The 17,130-nt window shown below is 56.2% G+C and overlaps 1 protein-coding gene across 1 annotated transcript; it reads left to right on the top strand.

Annotated features, from left to right (window-relative positions):
* Positions 1-440: 440 nt before the first annotated feature.
* Positions 441-16,996, top strand: dapk1 (death-associated protein kinase 1). Its single transcript, XM_086112266.1, has 26 exons — positions 441-588; positions 3,324-3,545; positions 3,634-3,772; positions 3,858-3,987; positions 4,375-4,423; positions 4,527-4,553; positions 4,991-5,143; positions 5,559-5,604; positions 5,696-5,785; positions 6,369-6,461; positions 6,591-6,809; positions 6,938-7,036; positions 7,159-7,257; positions 7,327-7,524; positions 7,632-7,829; positions 8,137-8,235; positions 8,516-8,593; positions 8,881-9,103; positions 9,185-9,376; positions 9,598-9,795; positions 9,857-9,995; positions 10,062-10,182; positions 10,831-11,019; positions 11,119-11,619; positions 12,135-12,476; positions 12,555-16,996. The coding sequence occupies exons 1-26, from the start codon at positions 527-529 to the stop codon at positions 12,972-12,974; spliced, it is 4,326 nt and encodes a 1,441-aa protein (XP_085968392.1). The 5' UTR covers positions 441-526; the 3' UTR covers positions 12,975-16,996.
* Positions 16,997-17,130: the final 134 nt, after the last annotated feature.

Here is a 17,130-nt window from a genome sequence, read left to right as displayed (position 1 = left end):
ACGCTCGTCCATTTTGGGGTTAAATTCAGTCGGAAAATGAAGGTTACCTGACTGTCTTTCGCGACGTTATTTCCCGATAGTGCCTTCAGCTCGTGGCTGGAAGAAAGCGCGCGGGGGGTGGGGGGGTTCGCCGCACCTCGAGTCTCCTATAGCTACCGCACTGAAGAGTGGCGGGCTGTGCGCCAGTAGCCGCTCATGTGTCGCCGTTTTCGGGGGCAATTCATTTATTACCACGCACGCAGCGACAAACCCGACCCATGATTGCCCCCCCCCCACCCCCAGTAATCGAGGAGTGTGACATACCCACCATTTTTTCAAATCTAGGAGTCGTGACAATGTTGACAGATGCTCTCCATTTGATTTCCACTCTTCCACCGGTGTCGCCGATCCAGGCCCGACAATGGGGAGAAGAGTAGCCGGCGACGAACGTGCCCCGAGCGGGCTGCAGCTGTGACGAGCTCCCCCGCCCCGTCCACTCCCGCCTTCTCCAGGAAATAGCCGGCACTCCTCCAAGTGCACACACAACATGACCGTTTTCAAGCAGGAGAATGTCGAAGACCTGTATGAGATCGGGGACGAACTGGGCAGGTGAGTCGCACTTTTGACTTCAAAATCATCTCTGCACCTGTCGCCCCTTCTCTCGGGTCATGCAAAATCTATGAAAAACGATGTGTACTGTGGTGCTTTGACTTTCTCCATTGAAATGGATTGAAATGCCAATCATCACAACCAAAAAAAACCCACCAATAAAAATGTGCGCAAGGTGTTTTAGAGTGAGAAAATATTTTGCAGCGTTGTATAAAAACATCCAGGTAATGACACAATTGAATAAAATGTTAAAAACCTTAAAGTTTGTACGTCATAATAATCACTGGGCATTGTGCTGCTCCTTTTGGTGTGCACGCCCTGGCCACAAGGGGGCAGGATAATACATTAAGGCTGGGCAATTATGGGAAATAACAATCGCAATTATTTTGAATGATATTGAAATCACGATGAGTGAAGAATAATTTATTACATTTGAAACAGTATTTATTCAAAGACTTTAAATGAAATTCACAATAAAATCTCTAGATTAAAAAAAAAGCTTCTGTCAGCCAGTTAAATCGGTCGGCTGATTAATTGGTTAAGCCCTCTTCATTGCGCTAGTAGGGCAATTGTATCTTTATTGTTCACCCTCCCCAGCTACTTCATGACATTTCTGCAACCTAGTAAGACAACTTGGGTAAACTGGTAGGACAACTCGAAAGGAAAAACGTTTGGTGAGCATTTTGAGACTGCTCGTAACATCCCGGAAGATCCTAGTCTGTGACATAATCCCACTCATGTTACGAGTAGTTTCCTCGTCATTTCATTTGCGTTTAATTGTGTACTAGGGAAGACACGGTTGTTGTGCAAGTGTGCTGAATGTGGTCTGGCTCGTGGCCAAGAAGAGCGTCCTCGTACGTGGAGCTGAATGTGGCTATCGAGTATCATGAAGAAATGCAGTGGAAGCGGCACAAGTGACGGATGGCATGCACCCACTGACCTACATTTAAGGCCCTTTCACCCGGGCCGGCACGACTGGGTGGAGGGGCCGAGTCTCACGCAGACCCGGCACTCACACCCCCCTCCCCCATTATGAACTACTTAGTGCCCAACCCCAAAGAGCAGCCGGCGAAAAAGACAAGTGAATTCTCAAAAAAAAAAAAAAAAAGAGTGAGCCCATGTATTTTACGGTATTCCACTTTATTGGGCTGCTTTATTGTTTTAGTTTTTTTTTCTTCCTACAGATTTACAAGTGTGTCACATGGTGTCATTCTGTGCATGTGTGAGAGCCACCTAGCTAACTTTGCTAGCCAAATGTGATTTTTATAAGACCGGAGATGAGAGGTGGATCAACGGAGCAGCTGGCGCCCCCCAAACCCCCCCTTGCCACTTTCTCACTTGCCGCCATCGCCTCCTCCATTCCGCCTCTTCACGTCAATCTCGCACTTTCCGCAATGCGCGGCAGAATAATCGCGTTGTCGTCGCGATACTCGGTCAACCAAATGTGTGAAATCTGAAGCGGCGCCTCCTTTACTTGTCCCGTTGAGAATGCAACCGCATATCTGGGGGGGGGGGGGGGGGGGGGGGGCTTTGAAGTCACACATTTGCTCAGTAAAACGAGCATCCGATAGGAAAAAAAAGTCAATCTGTAGGAAGCATAAAGTTGCCCCTGTAAAGTCGTGCCGTTCCATCATTGATTGACATTTCCCCCGGAGACACAAAAAAACAAACCCACCGCCGCGTATGCGCTGAATAATGAAAGACCAACTGCTTTTGATTTTTCGATGATCAACATTGTTCACTTGAAAGTGCGCATGGAGAAACACCAGTGGGGTTTTTCGACAAATGTCTCCCATCCATGAGATTTCGCGCGATGAGACAAAAGTGACGGCTGACGCGCAGGAGCGATTCTGAAAGGACGCCCGAGGAAGGCGGCTTTGTTCCAAAGCGATCGGCCGCTTGTAACAAAGCCACTCGAGACGAAAGCGAAGCCGGCGTGGACGCTTGCCGTCTGCCATTTTGATGCCAAGCTTCCGTTCGGCAGATAGAGCGCGCTCAGTCGCCAGCGATGCGAGCGGCGCGCCCTCGCCACCGCACGTAAAAGAGCGAGCCGCCTGTCGGGAGCGAGCGACCTCCCGCCGCCGGTGGCCGGCCGGGGAGAAAAGCCTCCCGAGATCCCGCGGCCGCGTGGTTTTTTTTATCGACGCCGCGTCGCCGATACGTCGGCCTCTTCCTTCCTCCGAGCGGCCGGCGGTTCCTCTTCTCGCTCCCGTCGCCATGGTTACCCTTTCCGCCGGTACACAACGGCGCGACGGTCGCCATCTCGTGGCCCCGGCGCGTGCCGACCTCCCGCGCCGCTTGCGGGCCGCTAGTCGCGCGCGGCGGCCGCGTCGGTGAGTTCCGAGGCGGCCGGCGAGAATGACGCCGAGCCCGGAGAGAACGCGAGCGCTTTGCTTTCTTTCTGCGTCAGCTTGGAGGCTAGACCCGACATCGAGATGGGCTGCGCCGTCCAAGAGAATGCCTCGGTAGACCCCACCAAAAATGTGCGCACAGCCACCTCATGCCGTGTTTTCTATGCTATTGCTAATTTATTCTACAAATATATTGCAAATGCTACATTTTATATTGCACTTTTATTAAAACGTGTAGTTCTTTCTGACACATGTATTTTGTGCAATGAAACACTGTCTCTTTTCTCCCCCCCCCCCCCTCCCCAATTTTGCTGCTGCAGACTGCAAATTGCCCCCGTGCGGGACAAATAAAGGTTATCTTATCTTATCTCATCTCGTCGGCAGCGGGCAGTTCGCGGTGGTCCGGCGGTGTCGTCGGCGGAGCACGGGCGCCGAGTACGCCGCCAAGTTCATCAAGAAGCGGCGCAGCAAATCCAGCCGGCGCGGCGTGACGCGGGAGGACATCGAGCGCGAGGTGGACATCCTCAAGGAGATCCGCCACCCCAACATCATCGCGCTGCACGAGGTCTTCGAGAACAAGGCCGACGTCATCCTCATCCTGGAGCTGTGAGTTCGGCCCGAGAAAACAAATCCGGTGACAAAAACTCCGGCCTCCGTCCAAAAGAGACGAACGGCTTTTCCCTTTTCCGTTCAGCGTGGCCGGCGGGGAACTCTTCGACTTCCTGGCGGAGAAAGAGTCGCTGAGCGAGGAGGAAGCCACGCAGTTCCTCAAGCAGATCTTGGACGGGGTCTTCTACCTGCACTCCAAAGGCATCGCTCACTTTGACCTCAAGGTAACGCGGCCGGCCCCCCCCCCCCCCCCCCCCTCTTCAAAGAAGAGCGCGCCCGCCGCCCACGCGAGCTGTCGTGCCTTTTCAGCCGGAGAACATCATGCTGCTGAGCCGCGAGCCGCCTCACCCGCGCATCAAGCTCATCGACTTCGGCCTGGCGCACAAGATGGACTTTGGCGACGACTTCAAAAACATTTTCGGAACGCCCGAGTTTGTCGGTCAGTGTCCGGCCCAAAGCGCGCGCGCTCGCCCGCGTCTCCGCCGTTTCTTGTCGTCTCTGCGAGCGCCGCGGAAGCTTCGCCTTCGCGGCGGTGAATCCTGCGCGCCGTGCCGTTTCCGGGCCCAAACTTGTTGAAATTTTGGGGCCGCCGGTCGGCAAAAAACTGCTTTCCGTGGTCCTCGACGACCTGCCGCCCCCAACCGAAAATGAGAAAATGAGGCCTGCGCACGTCTTTTCTGGTGACGGACGTGCCCGCCAAATTCCGCGCTGCCGGACGAGACCTTTCAAAGATACGACTTTTGTCCTGAAATGCGGAAATTGGCGCGCCGGGCCCTCTTTTGGTGATGTCATTGCAAGCGTCTGATCCTAATGGTTGTCCTTGCAGCTCCTGAGGTGGTGAACTACGAGCCGCTGGGCTTGGAGGCCGACATGTGGTACCTGAGCAAACACAAACACGCCCCCCCCCCCCCCCCCCCCCCACCCTTGATGCCATTGAACATGCGCGCTTCAATCAACGTTTCCTCTTTCTCCCTGCAGGAGCGTCGGCGTGATAACGTACATTCTGTAAGTCGTCCACACCTGCACACTTAGTTTCATAGCAATCGAGGCTTTTTTCTTTCCCCCGTCTCTCTTCGCAACTGTACTCATTTTTCGGAATATTTCAAAATGTTTTTTCCTTACGATGTAACTCCCCAAATATTCCCGATGAACAAATCGCGCCGACTAGCGTGACAAATGTCAATTGTTCCAGAAAAAAAAGTGCTTTTTATGCTTCTGGTTTAAAAAAAAAAAAAAAGGTTGGAGAAAGCCACGGCCAAGTCTGGCTGGTCAGTGCAGGTTTGGGGATTTTATTTTATTTTTTTGTTCTTCTTACGCACAAATGCGTACCGTGGCGGCGTCCGTTCAAGCCTTTTTTTCACGTCACACAAGGCGCCGCTCGAGCCCGCTCCCGAGCTTTGCCGTCCTCTGACGTGGTGTCTTTTTTGCCGCGGCGCGATCAGGCTGAGCGGCGCGTCGCCCTTCCTGGGCGACAACAAGCAGGAGACGCTGGCCAACGTGTCGGCCGTGGACTACGCGTTGGACGACGACTTCTTCGGCGGCACCAGCGCCCTGGCCAAAGACTTCATCGGCAGGCTCCTGGTCAAAGACCCCAAGTACGTGCGCGTCCCCGCAAAACAAATTCTCATTTGACTCCAGCCGTTTCTTCGACCGCCGCCCGAAAGCCGGTGTGGCGAAACGGAAGGAGTCTACATTCGAGAATAGAAAGCTTTTTGCAAGAAGAAAATGATCCTGTCAATCAAATGGGACATTTTCATTGAATTGACGAAGTACCGCATATTGATTATTACGCATCGTGCGTTGAGAGCCATCACTGCGCCGGGACGGGCGCCCAAGCTCCTCTTTTTCCACGAGAAAAGAATCGGCTCGCTCTCGCTGTCTCTCGGGAAACGACGAGAAGAAAAAACAAACAAATTGCTCTTTGTGTTCCAACGCGCGTGAGAGTCCGACCGAGAAAGTCGGGCGATCGCAAACGAGGAAGGCCAATGCTGTGGCGCCTTGTGTTGCCAGAAAGCGGATGAGCGTTCAGGACAGCCTGCGCCACCCCTGGATCCAGGTGACAAAGCTCCGCCCGCCGCGTGGCTCCCCCCGAGCGGCCGTCCCAACGCCGGCATCTTCGCTTTGCTTTTTGTTTTTCTCCCGAGCAGCCCGAAGACACGCGGCAGGCGCTGAGCAGGAAAGAGTCGGCCGTCAACGTGGAAAAGTTGAAAAAGTTTGCCGCCCGGAGAAAATGGAAAGTAAGTGTGCGCTCGCGCTCCCCCGCTTCTGACCCGGGGGAGGGGGGGGGGGGGGTGCTCGGGGCCCCGGGATCCCGTTCCCTGCCGACTTCTTGGAGAATTTGCGCTCCTTTTTTTTTTTCCCCCTCTCAACTCCTCAAATGAAGCTTTCATTTCTCATCAGTCTTTATTTCTTCTCCAGTTGTTTTCCTCACCAAAGGATTGCTTTCTGTCTCATCGCCTTGAGCAAATTATTTTCTCATTGAATCACAATTTTCTTTGCCGTCAAATTGTCGATCACGTTCCCATAAAATTCCAACATTCTCCTCATAGAGTTGAAAATGTTTTGGGGTGGGGGGGTCTTAAATTTGGGACTTTTTCCACCTCAAAATTTATTGGTCATAAATTCGTTTTTTTTTTTTTAACTACAATTGTGATTTATTAATGTGGTTATTTTGGGGGTACTGTATTGTTTTTCAAATTGCGACATTTTTCTCATAGTCCCCCCAGATAAATTGGCTGCGCCGCTCGTTTCTTCCGGCGCAGCTCTTTGCGGGGTCGAAAGCGGAATGCACTTGCGCAAGTGTGCTTTGTGTCTTTGCAGCAATCGGTGCGCCTCATCTCCTTGTGCAAGCGCCTGTCGCGCTCCTTCCTGTCCAGAAGCAACGTGAGCGTGGCGCGCAGCGACGACACGCTGGTAACGCCCGAGCGCGCACCCAACGAGCCCCGACGCTTTCGTTGCCGCTCGGCCGTCGGGACTCTTGGCCCTCGCAAAATTGACCGTTTTTTATTTTTTTATTTTATTTTATTTTTTTTGTCCGTCCAGGATGAGGAGGACTCGTTTGTGATGAAGGCCATCATCCACGCCATCAACGACGACAACGTTCCGGGCCTGCGGCATCTGCTGGACTCGCTGAGCGGCTACGACGTCAACCGGCCCAACAAGCGCGGCACGCCGCCGCTGCTGGTCGCCGCCGGCTGCGGCGGCGTCGACGTCATCCGGCTGCTTGTGGCCAAAGGAGCCTGCGTTGGAGCGCGCGACAAGGTAGCGCGCGCCAATTTTTGGTCCCTTTGCTACCAATTGCCATTAAACGCGCAAGCGGGAAAATCTTACCCCCTTTACGCCGGATACATTTACTTGCCCGCCTGCGTGTGTGCGCGCGCTTCCACCAGAGCGGCGCCAACGCCATCTACCACGCGGCGAGACACGGCCACGTGGACACGCTGAAATTCCTCCACGCCAACAAGTGTCCCCTGGATGTACAAGATAAGGTGGCCGAGCCGGCGCCAATTGCGTTTTTGCTCCTGCAGTGAGCACGCTCGCTCCGCCTTGTCAGGCGAGCGGCGCGCGCGGACCCCCGCGTCAAGTGTGGCTCGACTTTTGTCTCTTGCAGTCGGGAGAAAGCGCTCTCCACGTGGCGGCCCGCTACGGCAACGCCGAGGCGGCGGACTACCTGTGCGGCGCCGGCGCCGACCCGGACCTCGGCGACAAGGTGAGCCGGCCGCTCGCGGGGGCCGGCTCCTCTGGGCTATTTTTATAAGGCGCCCTCTATCGCGTCCAGGAGCAAGAGACGCCCCTGCACTGCGCCGCCTGGCACGGCTACTCGGCCGTGGCGCGGGCGCTGTGCCGGGCCGGCTGCCGCGTGGACGCCAAGAACCGCGAGGGCGAGAGCGCCCTCCTCACCGCGTCCGCCCGCGGTTTCGCGGACATCGTGGAGTGCCTGGCGGAGCACGACGCCGACCTGGAGACCGCCGATAAGGTTGGGGAAAAAAAAAAAAAGCCTCATCGGGCAGAATGATGTCTTCCTCGCCGAGCGTTTTTCCTCAAGCGCTCTCGTAACGCGACGCCCGCTCGGCGCTCCCGCAGGACGGCCGCACGGCCCTGCACCTGGCCGTGCGGCGCTGCCAGCTGGAGGTGGTCCGCCGCCTGCTGGCGCGGGGCTGCCGGTCGGAGCGGCAGGATCGCCACGGCAACACGCCGCTACACATCGCCTGCAAGGACGGAAACGCGGCCCTGGTGGCCGCGCTGTGCGCCGCCCGAGCCGCCCTCGACATCCCCAACAAGGTGACGCCCGCGCCTGACTCATCTCTGTTCCTTCCGAGTTCTTTGCGGTTTTTCTGGCGTTGACGAGGCCACGCTAGGTCGCCCCTTTTTTTGGGTTGACGGAAATGAGCGCGGATGCTACGCTCGTTCCAAACCTTCCAACAACTGCCACTTGGACGCGCACGCGGAGCAGCAATATGCAGCCGGAATGCGGATTTCCTTTTGTTTGGTGGCCCGTTAATGGAAGCAAAGTGTACTTTTGGCGCGAAAGAGCGGATCCAAGTCTTCCCGATGTTGACGACCTTCCTCTCGTTTGTCGCCCGACTAGTCCGGCCGCACCGCCCTCCACCTGGCGGCCGGCAACGGTGCCCTGGAAGCGGTGCGTCACCTCTGCCTGTGCGGAGCCAACACGGATGCCGTCACCAACGTAAGCTTGCCTGGCGTCGGGGGTTGGTGGGGGGGTGACCAAATAGCAGGGTTTCATTGATGATCCATGTCGCCCCCCCCAAAAAGAGACTTATTGACATGATTTAACAGTAATTGTCTCGGGTTTTTGGACAGTAACCTTTGGCCGAGAGCGGCAATAGGAAGCGTGAAGCCCTTTACTTTGTGGGGGGGGGGGGGGGGACTATGAGCCATCTTCAAGACACCACTGGAACAAATCAAATGAGGAAAGGACGTATGTTGCTTTTTTTTTTTTTTTCCAGGATGGCAAAAGCGCGGAGGACTTGGCTGCGGCGGAGCAACATGACGGTGTGGTGGCCTTGCTGGGGAAGCTCAAAAAGGTAAGCGGAGAGGACGAAAGGGGCGACAAGGGGGGGGACCGACGTTTAGCGTTCGGGGCAGCGGCCAGGCGGGCGCGGAGGGGGCTCTCGCCGGCACCCGCGCAGGCGAGGAGGACGGCGCCGCCCCGGAAGCGACTCTCGGGCCCTCGGTCGGCGCCCGGAACGGCCGGTCAAATTCCCACCCGCGACGGCGTTCCGCCAAAGTCGGCGTATCCCGCCGAGCTGGCGACAAGTTCCTTTTTGCGGGGGAGCAAACTTGTCACCGGACGCTTTGCGTCGCGCCGCAGGACAACCACAGGCTGGCCTTCATCCAGCAGCTGCGCCCCACGCAGACGGCGCAGCCGCGCATCAAGCTCAAGATCTTCGGCCAGCAGGGGGCGGGCAAGAGCGCGCTGCTGGAGTCGCTCAAGTGCGGCATCCTGCGCAGCTTCTTCCGCCGGCGCCGCACCGCCGCCCGCGTCAGCGACGCCTCGCGCCGGCCCGACTCGCCGGTCGACTCCAAGCCCGCCGGTAGGTTGCCATCACGTGCGGGGAGGGGGGGGGGGGGTGTCCCGCTCATGACGGTCACGCCGAGCAAACTTGCCGTTTCAGTATCGGCGAGCATCTCCAACTTGTACCCGGGCTGCGAGAACGTGAGCGTGCGCAGTCGCAGCATGATGTTTGAGCCCAGCCTGACCAAAGGCCCCCCGGAGCCGTTGTCGCCGGCGCGCGGCGGCCTCTCGTCCGCTTCCGACGACGAGCGGGCCACCAGGGCCGTCGACGTCCAGCACGCCAACATCCACGGTGAGATGCGCCAACGCGTGCGGGGAAGATTTCAAATCAAGTTGAACATTTGAAGGCTGGCAGGATGATGACGATTATTTGTCGTCGTTCGATATTTGCACATTTTTGGCCGTCTTCAAAATCAAGTGTGGAGCCGCGGTGTTTGGGATCGGTCTCCTAATGGGTCGAAAAGGCGCGCGGCGCAGAAGCCTCGTTGAAAAAGCGGCGTTCCGTTTGCGTAGGCGTGGGAGATTTCAGCGTGTGGGAGTTCTCGGGCAACCCGGCCTACTACTGCGCCTACGACTACTTTGCGGCCGACGACGGCACGGCGCTCCACCTGGTGGTCTTCAGCCTGGAGGAGCCGTACGAGAGCCAGCTGAGCCACGTGGGCTTCTGGCTCAACACGCTCAAGGCCCTGGCGCCGCCGCCGCCGCGCATCCGTGAGTCCCTCCGCTTCGGCCCGCGTCTCGGGCGGCGTAGTCACGCTGTCGCCGCTCGCAGTGTTCGGCGGGAGGGTGCCGCGGCCCCCGCCGGTGGTCCTGGTGGCCACCCACGCCGACCTGGCGGACCTGCCCAGATGTTTCTCCGGAGAGTTCAGCTACAAGAAAGAGAGAGCGCTCCTCAAGGAAGTTCGGAGCAGGTCGGGAATCCGCCAGAAAAGAAGTCGTCGTCAGACGGGCCGGAAGTGACGGCTCTTCCCTTTCAGGTTTGGAAATGACCTGCAGATCAGCGACAAGTTGTTTGTGATGGACACCGGCGCCTCCAACTCCAAAGACATGAAGCTGCTGAGGAACCATCTGCAGGAGCTGCGCGCGCGCCTCATCTCGGTGGGCGCCAACGCACGACACATCGTCTCAGCGGGGGGGGCGCCCGACCCCGCCGTCGCCAATCCACCAGCCGGGGGGGGTCTGCGCACGCTGCCTTTTTGCACCCGAAGCATCGCGTCACTTTCGCCCCAAAAAGGATCGAAAAGCAATCCCATCCAATCGCAAAGCGGGTCGCCTCGAACCTACGGCGGCGCGCCATCCGCACGGCCGAAAGTTGTGGGGGCTCGGCGGCGCGCATCTCTTTTTTTCTTTTGAATTCTCTCATTCCAAGTTTGCATTGCACTTTCTTGGCGCTGGCCAAGAAAGAGTGTGAAAACGCCACACCTTTCTGCCCTTAAGACGCTACCAAAGTGCGGCGCGCGCCTGCGCGGCAGGTCTCGCCCAAGCCGGGGCGTGATTTTCTTCTCGGCAACTCGCAAACTCTTGCATGGCCTTTATTTGTCTGTTTGCTTGACGCGAGGGGCCTTTCTGGCTCCTGCTCATCGCACAGCATTTCGCTTGCTTGCAAAGTAGACCTTTGAGGCCGAAAAAAGGTCGGGCGCCCCCAATCCGCACCCCCCCCCCCCGATCCGTCTACCCGATGCGGCGTATCGAAATGTGAATTTCAACTTCCTCCTCCCCCGTCTGACGTCTCGGCCGTGCGCGCAGAGCTGCGGCGCCGTGACGCCGCTGTCGGAGCGCCTGCTGGCGGCGCTGCCCGCCTGGCGCAAGTCGAGCGGCCCCAACCAGCTGATGTCGTGGCAGCGGTTCGTCCGCGACGTCCAGGAGAACATCAACCCGCTGGTCAGCCGGCAGCACCTGAGAGGCCTGGCGTTGCAGCTGCACAGCATGGGCGAGGTCGGCGAGCCGCCGCCGCCGGCGTTTTCGCAGCCCGCCGGGATGGAAATGACGATGTCAAACATTGACATTGACCGGCGCGAAATGTTTTTTGCGCAGATCCACATCCTGCAGAGCGAAACGGTGCAGGACGTGGTGCTGCTGGAGCCGCGCCGGCTGTGCGGCGCGGTCTTGGGCCGCCTGCTGTCCGCCGAGACGCCCAAGGCCATCCACCACTACAGGGGGCGCTACAGGCTGGAGGAGCTGCAGGCCCTGGCGCCCGACGGCGACGCCGACGAGCTGCTGCAGATCCTGGACGCCATGGACGTGTGCGCCCGCGACCCCGCCGACCCCGCCATGGTGGACGTGCCCGCGCTCATCGAGGCGGGCGGCCCGCGGCGTTCGTGGAGCCGGGACGACGCCGAGGGGGACGACGCCGCCGCCGTCTACGGGGGCGTCCGGCTGGTGCCCGCCGAGCATCTGGCGGCCTTCCCCTGCGGCTTCTTCCACAAGCTGCAGGTCAACCTGTGCCGATGGAGTCGGCAGCCCAAGCCCGACCGCCGCCGCCGCCGCGAGGAGGAAAGAGAGGCCGACGTTCACCTGTGGACGGACGGAGCCGAGGTGAGCGGGCCCGCCCAAAAGTCCTCATCTTTATCATCGTGGATTGGCGGGTAGGGGGGGGGGGGGCTGAAGAACTAGCCCAAAAGGGATCCATCGGCCCATTCATTTTAAAAAAAAAAATACAAAAAATGAAATGGCACTGCGAGGTGCCAGTGAGCTCCACTCACTCAACAACGAGCAGGTGGAAAAAAGCCGTCGCACCGTTCCCGGCTTCTTGTCAAACTAAAGGGAAGAAAGAGAAAAGAACAGCAGGACTTTGCCGCAACGAAGCCTGTTTGGCTTCGCGCTGACAACGCGTCACAGAAAAGCCGGCCAGTAGCATCGCTCGTCGCGCTGGCGGGAGCTTGTAACGGTGGGGCCGCACATGCTCGCGCACACATCTTCTTTATCCTCCGCGAAGACGGACGAATAGGACCTCAACACGTCCAAACAGAAAAACAAACGAGGGTTGATTTGGGGGGCGGGAGATGAATCGGAGATTGATGACTGTCCCCCCCCCCCCCCCTGGCCCCAAGGTGAGCCGGTGGGGCGCGGAGGCGGCGGTGCTGCTGGTCAACCGCGGCCAGGGCCTGGAGATCCGGGTGCGGGGGGGCGAGTCCCGGCGGCCCCAGTGCTACGCCCTGCTGGACGCCGTGTGCGGCATCGCCGAGAGCCTGCTGGCGTCCACGCTGCCGGGCCTGCTCGCCGCCAAGTACTACCTGAGCCCCCGGCAGCTGCGCGAGCGCCACGCTCCCGTCATGGCCTACCAGCCCAAGGACTTCCTGAGGGCGCAGCTGCAGAGGGAGACCTCGCTCGCCAACACCATGGCGGGCTACAGGGAGAGCTTCAGCGCCATCCTGGCCTTCGGCTCGGCGGAGGTAGGCGCCCAAAAACGCCCTTTGCGCTCCGTCTCTCTCCGAAACCCGGCCCGTGACTCTCGGGGGGATGCGCCGTAGGTGTACCAGCGCGGCGTGCTGGGCCCCGACGTGCACATGGCCGAGGTGCCGCCGCTGGCCCGCCGCAAGCTGTGCCGCATGCTGGACCCGCCCGACGCCCTGGGGAAGGACTGGTGCCTTCTCGCCATGAACCTGGGCCTCAGCGAGCTGGCGGCCAAGCGCGGCGGCGACGGGCCGTCGGGAGACAGCCCGACGGCCGCCCTGCTGCGCGAGTGGAGCGGCCGTCCCGGCAGCACGGTGGGCGTCCTCGTGCTCAAGCTGCGGGAGCTGGGCCGGAGGGACGCCGCCGATTTCCTGCTCAAGGCCTCGCCCGTCTTCAGGGTCCACGCGCGGGCCGACGGCGACGACGACGCCGCCCCCGCCGCCGCCTGCAATGGCGGTACGTCCTACCACTCCATCAGCTCCGTCGTTTCCCGCTAAAAAAAAGAAGCTGCGAGTCCGACTCCTCTCACGTCCGTCGTTTGCTTCCGTCGTGAATGCGGTCCGAGAGCTGATTGCCCCCCCCCCGCACCCCAAGTGATGGTCCGAGCCCCTTTCACGCAAGCCGCCTTTTTTTTTTGCTCTTTTGGCGATAAAGTAGCGAGCCGCGCGAGGGGATTTGAGCGCGGAGCCATTTCCAACATGCTAATAGCCCGGCCACTTTGGCTCAAAAGACGGCGAACGCCCGCAACGGGGGGAGCTGCAGTTTCACGCGCCTCGTTCATTTTGTGTCGAAAGCCATTGTCGCAGATGTCGCTTCCAAGTCTCTCGTTGGGCGGAACCGCAGCAGCCGCGGAGGCGGCGCTCCGCTCGGCTTTCGGAAAGGCGCCGGAAATAAATGCCGGCTCTAGCGTTCTGCCTGGGTTGCGCCAATTTACCAGGAATACAAGTGCAAAAGGGGCCAGCCTCCGCCCGACCGGCGTGCCTCAAAAGCCCCTTTCGCCCTGGCCACGGATGCCGATTGGGGGCGGTTGAAAATCAACGGCCTCCAACTCGGCCGCGCGCCCTTCGACGGTTCCGCCTGCGGCGTGCGGAAGGGGCTTCCGTCGTCCGCTTTGAGTCAGCTCCTTGCGCCGCTCTTGGGACTGTGTTCACGCTTGGAATTTGCCGGCGGTCATCTGATCGCGCGGGCCGATGCCGCGCTCCGCGCGTAAGGCACCAATGGACGAATGCGTCGAAAGCGATGGCGATGTTTGGTCACAGGATTATGCGTGAAGCCTTGTCGGTGTGAAACGGTGTAGCGGCGCTGCGATATCCCACCTTCGTTAGTTGCTGCGTGAAAGGCAAAGACTCTTTGAAGGGACCCTAAACGATAAATGGGAACGTAGCCGCGATGTCCGCTGTGTATGTCCGATGGCGTCTGGCGCACGTCCTCGTCTACCTTTTCCCGCAGCCAAAGTGATGCCGTAATCACCGCGCGTTCATCTCGGCCTCGTCATCCGTCTCGCCGCAGCATTTCATCCCAGTGCCTTTGCGGCCTTCTACCTCCCCCAAGCACAAATCAGAGCAGTTGTGCCTTGTCTTCACCAAAAAAAAAAAAGGCCCAAAATGTCTTTTTTTTTTTTTTTTTTAGTCTAAAAGATCTACAAATCGCTTGTCTATTGGGGTTGTCAGGGTTTGCTCAAAGTGAATTTTCATGTTGTATGGCTGGAAACCAAATAATGATTTACTCCCCCCACCCCCCAAAAAATGCCACTTTCATCTTGTCCCGTTAATGATAAAATATATCCATATTTATCCAACAATAATGATAATAGCATTGTAAAAATTGTTTTTACATTTTGATGTGTATGAGTGAACAGGGAACTAAATGTCAGATGTCAAAAGTTTTAATTGTGCATATCTTCGATATCGCCACTCTTTTGCTCAAATCTATGAAGCATTTGTTGTTTTTTGTGGGGGAGGGGTGGGATGATCGTGGAACCCCTTTTTTTCATGAAAATGCTTATTGGAGGTTTATACGCCATTTTTTTTTCCTCCCCCCCAAGACTTTGGGGACTATAAAAAAAACAAAATAAAATTGGGACATGGGTCCTTGACATTTATTTATTTATTTGTGTATTTATAGGGGGTGGGGGGGGGGGGGGTCCTCATCCGGTCACAATGGACATTTTGTGTTTCATCAGTGAAAAAGGGAGTCCGGGGTTGATTGTTTCGATTCCGATTGAGACAACTTTGTTCATCCCACAAGGGGCAATTCAGTTGGCGCTTCCCAGTGTGAATCCATGAATGAATGAATCGTATGGAGCAAACCTTCCAGGGGGCGCTACGGAGTGAAATAGTTTTGTTTTCCTGGGGATACACACACTGCCTCAAAAGTCCGGTTTTTTTCTTTTGTTTTCTTTTTCGGGGGGGAAAAATTTGTGAATTTCTCCGGGAAACGAGTCACCGTTTGATCAGTGGAATTCCCCCAAAATGGCTGCTTCAAGCCAAAATGGCCGACTTCCAGTCCAATTTGCGACACGGGTCCTTGACGCAACTTTTTGAGGTGTTCGGTCACGATCCGAATCCGAATCGTCTTTCTTGGCCAAGTATGTCGAATTTGTCTGCGGTCGTACAGGCTGCACCGGTCCCATCGATAACGAGCAACTACGATAAACAAGGAGACGGCAAATAAGACGGCACGTAAGGGTACCGTTGTGGAGTCGTACCGCCCAGTGACAGCTGTGAGACGACGTGCAAAGTATCAAGCGCAGCTAAAGTGACCCGTGGTAGCGTACAGTACTCCAACAGTTGGCCACTCGCCGTCGATAATCGTCGCACCGTCTTAAAAGTCAGCAGTCGCGGTATTTGTCCAACAACTTGTCCACAAGTCCTTGGAGCCACGGTGATTATTGCGCTTCCGCGGCGCTCTGCGAAATTGCAAAGAGCAATTCATGGCGAGAGCGAACAAGCTGCTTGAATTACTGCTGGATTTGCTGCGCGACGATCGGTCGCGCTTGCCTGAGGGGATAGCTGGACGAGGTGGTGGGCAGGGTGTTGGGGGTCCAGGAGGGATTTCCGGTGTGTGTGTAGATGTGGCCAGCCAAATTTGACAAAGTCATTGAATGTTTTTCTCAGGGCACACCCGAGTGAAATTGGGGAGCTTGGGGGATCGATACCCGGCTTAGCAAAATGGTCCAATCAGCGCAGTCTCTTTTTTTTAAAGCTATAAAATGGACATGTTCATTTTGGTGTCATTTCCAGCCTGCTCAACACAAGAATTCACTTGACTCGATTTGACCGATTCTCATCTCCTCAGGAAAAGAGCGACCGCAAAGCCGACGCGAGCCGTGAGGCCGTTAGCTCCGTGACCCCTCGCGAAAATCCGACTTTTTTCTGAATCGCCAAGTTTGACTTTTGAGTCGGCGGTCTTCTACGTTGCCATCAACGCGCCCTCCCGTTTTGCGTTTCCTCTCCTCACTGGTAGACAAGCTGCTAAATGTTACGTGTTGATCATGTTTTTGAAAGCTCTGCTACTTGTATGTTCTGCTACATTTTTCCGATCGTCTGCCCTCTGTGTCCCTTTTTTTTTTTTCCCCCATGCCAATTGAATGTACGTCAGCGCAGCGAGGTTCACGATTTCGGTGTTTCAATGTTGCCGATGTTGTGTGGCTTTAAACATCCCATGGCCTTGTCCAATGTCACACCCAAGGGAATGACGATTATTTATTTTTTTCTTCTTTTTCTGTCATGACATTATTGTCTCTTGACCAAAACCGATTTAACCAGCTTTTTTAAAAAAAGAAAATGAAAAAAAAGTTTTTTTTTCGACCTCCGCTCTATTTATGTTCTGTTCCTTCAGCATGTTCTTAGTTCTTTATTGTGTAATATTTTTTTTAAATAGGACTAATAATAACAATTTAAAAAAATCTGAACCGAAGCTTTGTACATGTTTGTATTTTCATGCAATTTTGTGAGACATTCAAGGGCAAATGAAGAAAAGGGAAAGTTGACGACCGCAATATTCCGACTGCTTTTTGTGAAAAATCCAATATCCCAGTCCTGTCTGGTTACATTGGAACACCTGCCAGGTGGCGCTGTTGTGTAACAGGAAGCGAACATCCCCAGCGGGCATCCGACGTCAATTCAACAGGAACGCACAATCTTCGGCGTCGGTTGATGTCGCGTTGATGTTGCTGGACATCGGATGCCCACCGGTTCACACGACCAAACTGATCACACCACCTTGGAGTCCGTTTCCTGCATCTTTATCTCCAAGATATTTACTTTGTACACGTATTATTCGCAGGAGTGTTCGAATGGTTGTTTTTATCAGTCGAATGAGAATCAAATTCCCAACAGTGTTACATTATACGTTATATATGTTGAGAAGGACAAAATAATAGCCAGACGTCACATTTGAACAACCGATGCTATGGATGTCCCCTGAGGGAAAATGAATCAATCAACGCAATGACATATTCAATCAAAGAGAAATGTATACAAAAGAACAGAATAAAATACTCAATGCCTTGAATGCATTTTGACTCCTTAACAGCACGTTATTGATTAAGTTGAGTGCCGTGGTGGTCTTCAGTACCACAAGTGTGCGTAGACGTGGTCTTCTGACCTTTAACCTGATCACCTGCTCAGCTGACTCGTGTGAGGAATGTAC

Source organism: Hippocampus guttulatus, chromosome 5, assembly GCF_054856545.1.
Source record: "Hippocampus guttulatus isolate MCC_2025c chromosome 5, RoL_Hgut_1.0, whole genome shotgun sequence".
In the NCBI taxonomy this organism is placed as follows: Eukaryota; Metazoa; Chordata; class Actinopteri; order Syngnathiformes; family Syngnathidae; genus Hippocampus; species Hippocampus guttulatus.
The sequence above is the reverse complement of the archived record's forward strand: the minus strand, read 5'-3'. Positions and strand labels throughout refer to the sequence as shown.

Bases quoted from the DNA above. Each gene is read 5' to 3' on its own strand.
- dapk1 (XM_086112266.1), top strand. From the start codon at position 527: ATGACCGTTTTCAAGCAGGAGAATGTCGAAGACCTGTATGAGATCGGG. The intron at 4,554-4,990 runs GTAAGTCGTCCA...CGGCGCGATCAG, and splicing joins GGCGTGATAACGTACATTCT to GCTGAGCGGCGCGTCGCCCT. The intron at 5,786-6,368 runs GTAAGTGTGCGC...GTGTCTTTGCAG, and splicing joins CCGCCCGGAGAAAATGGAAA to CAATCGGTGCGCCTCATCTC.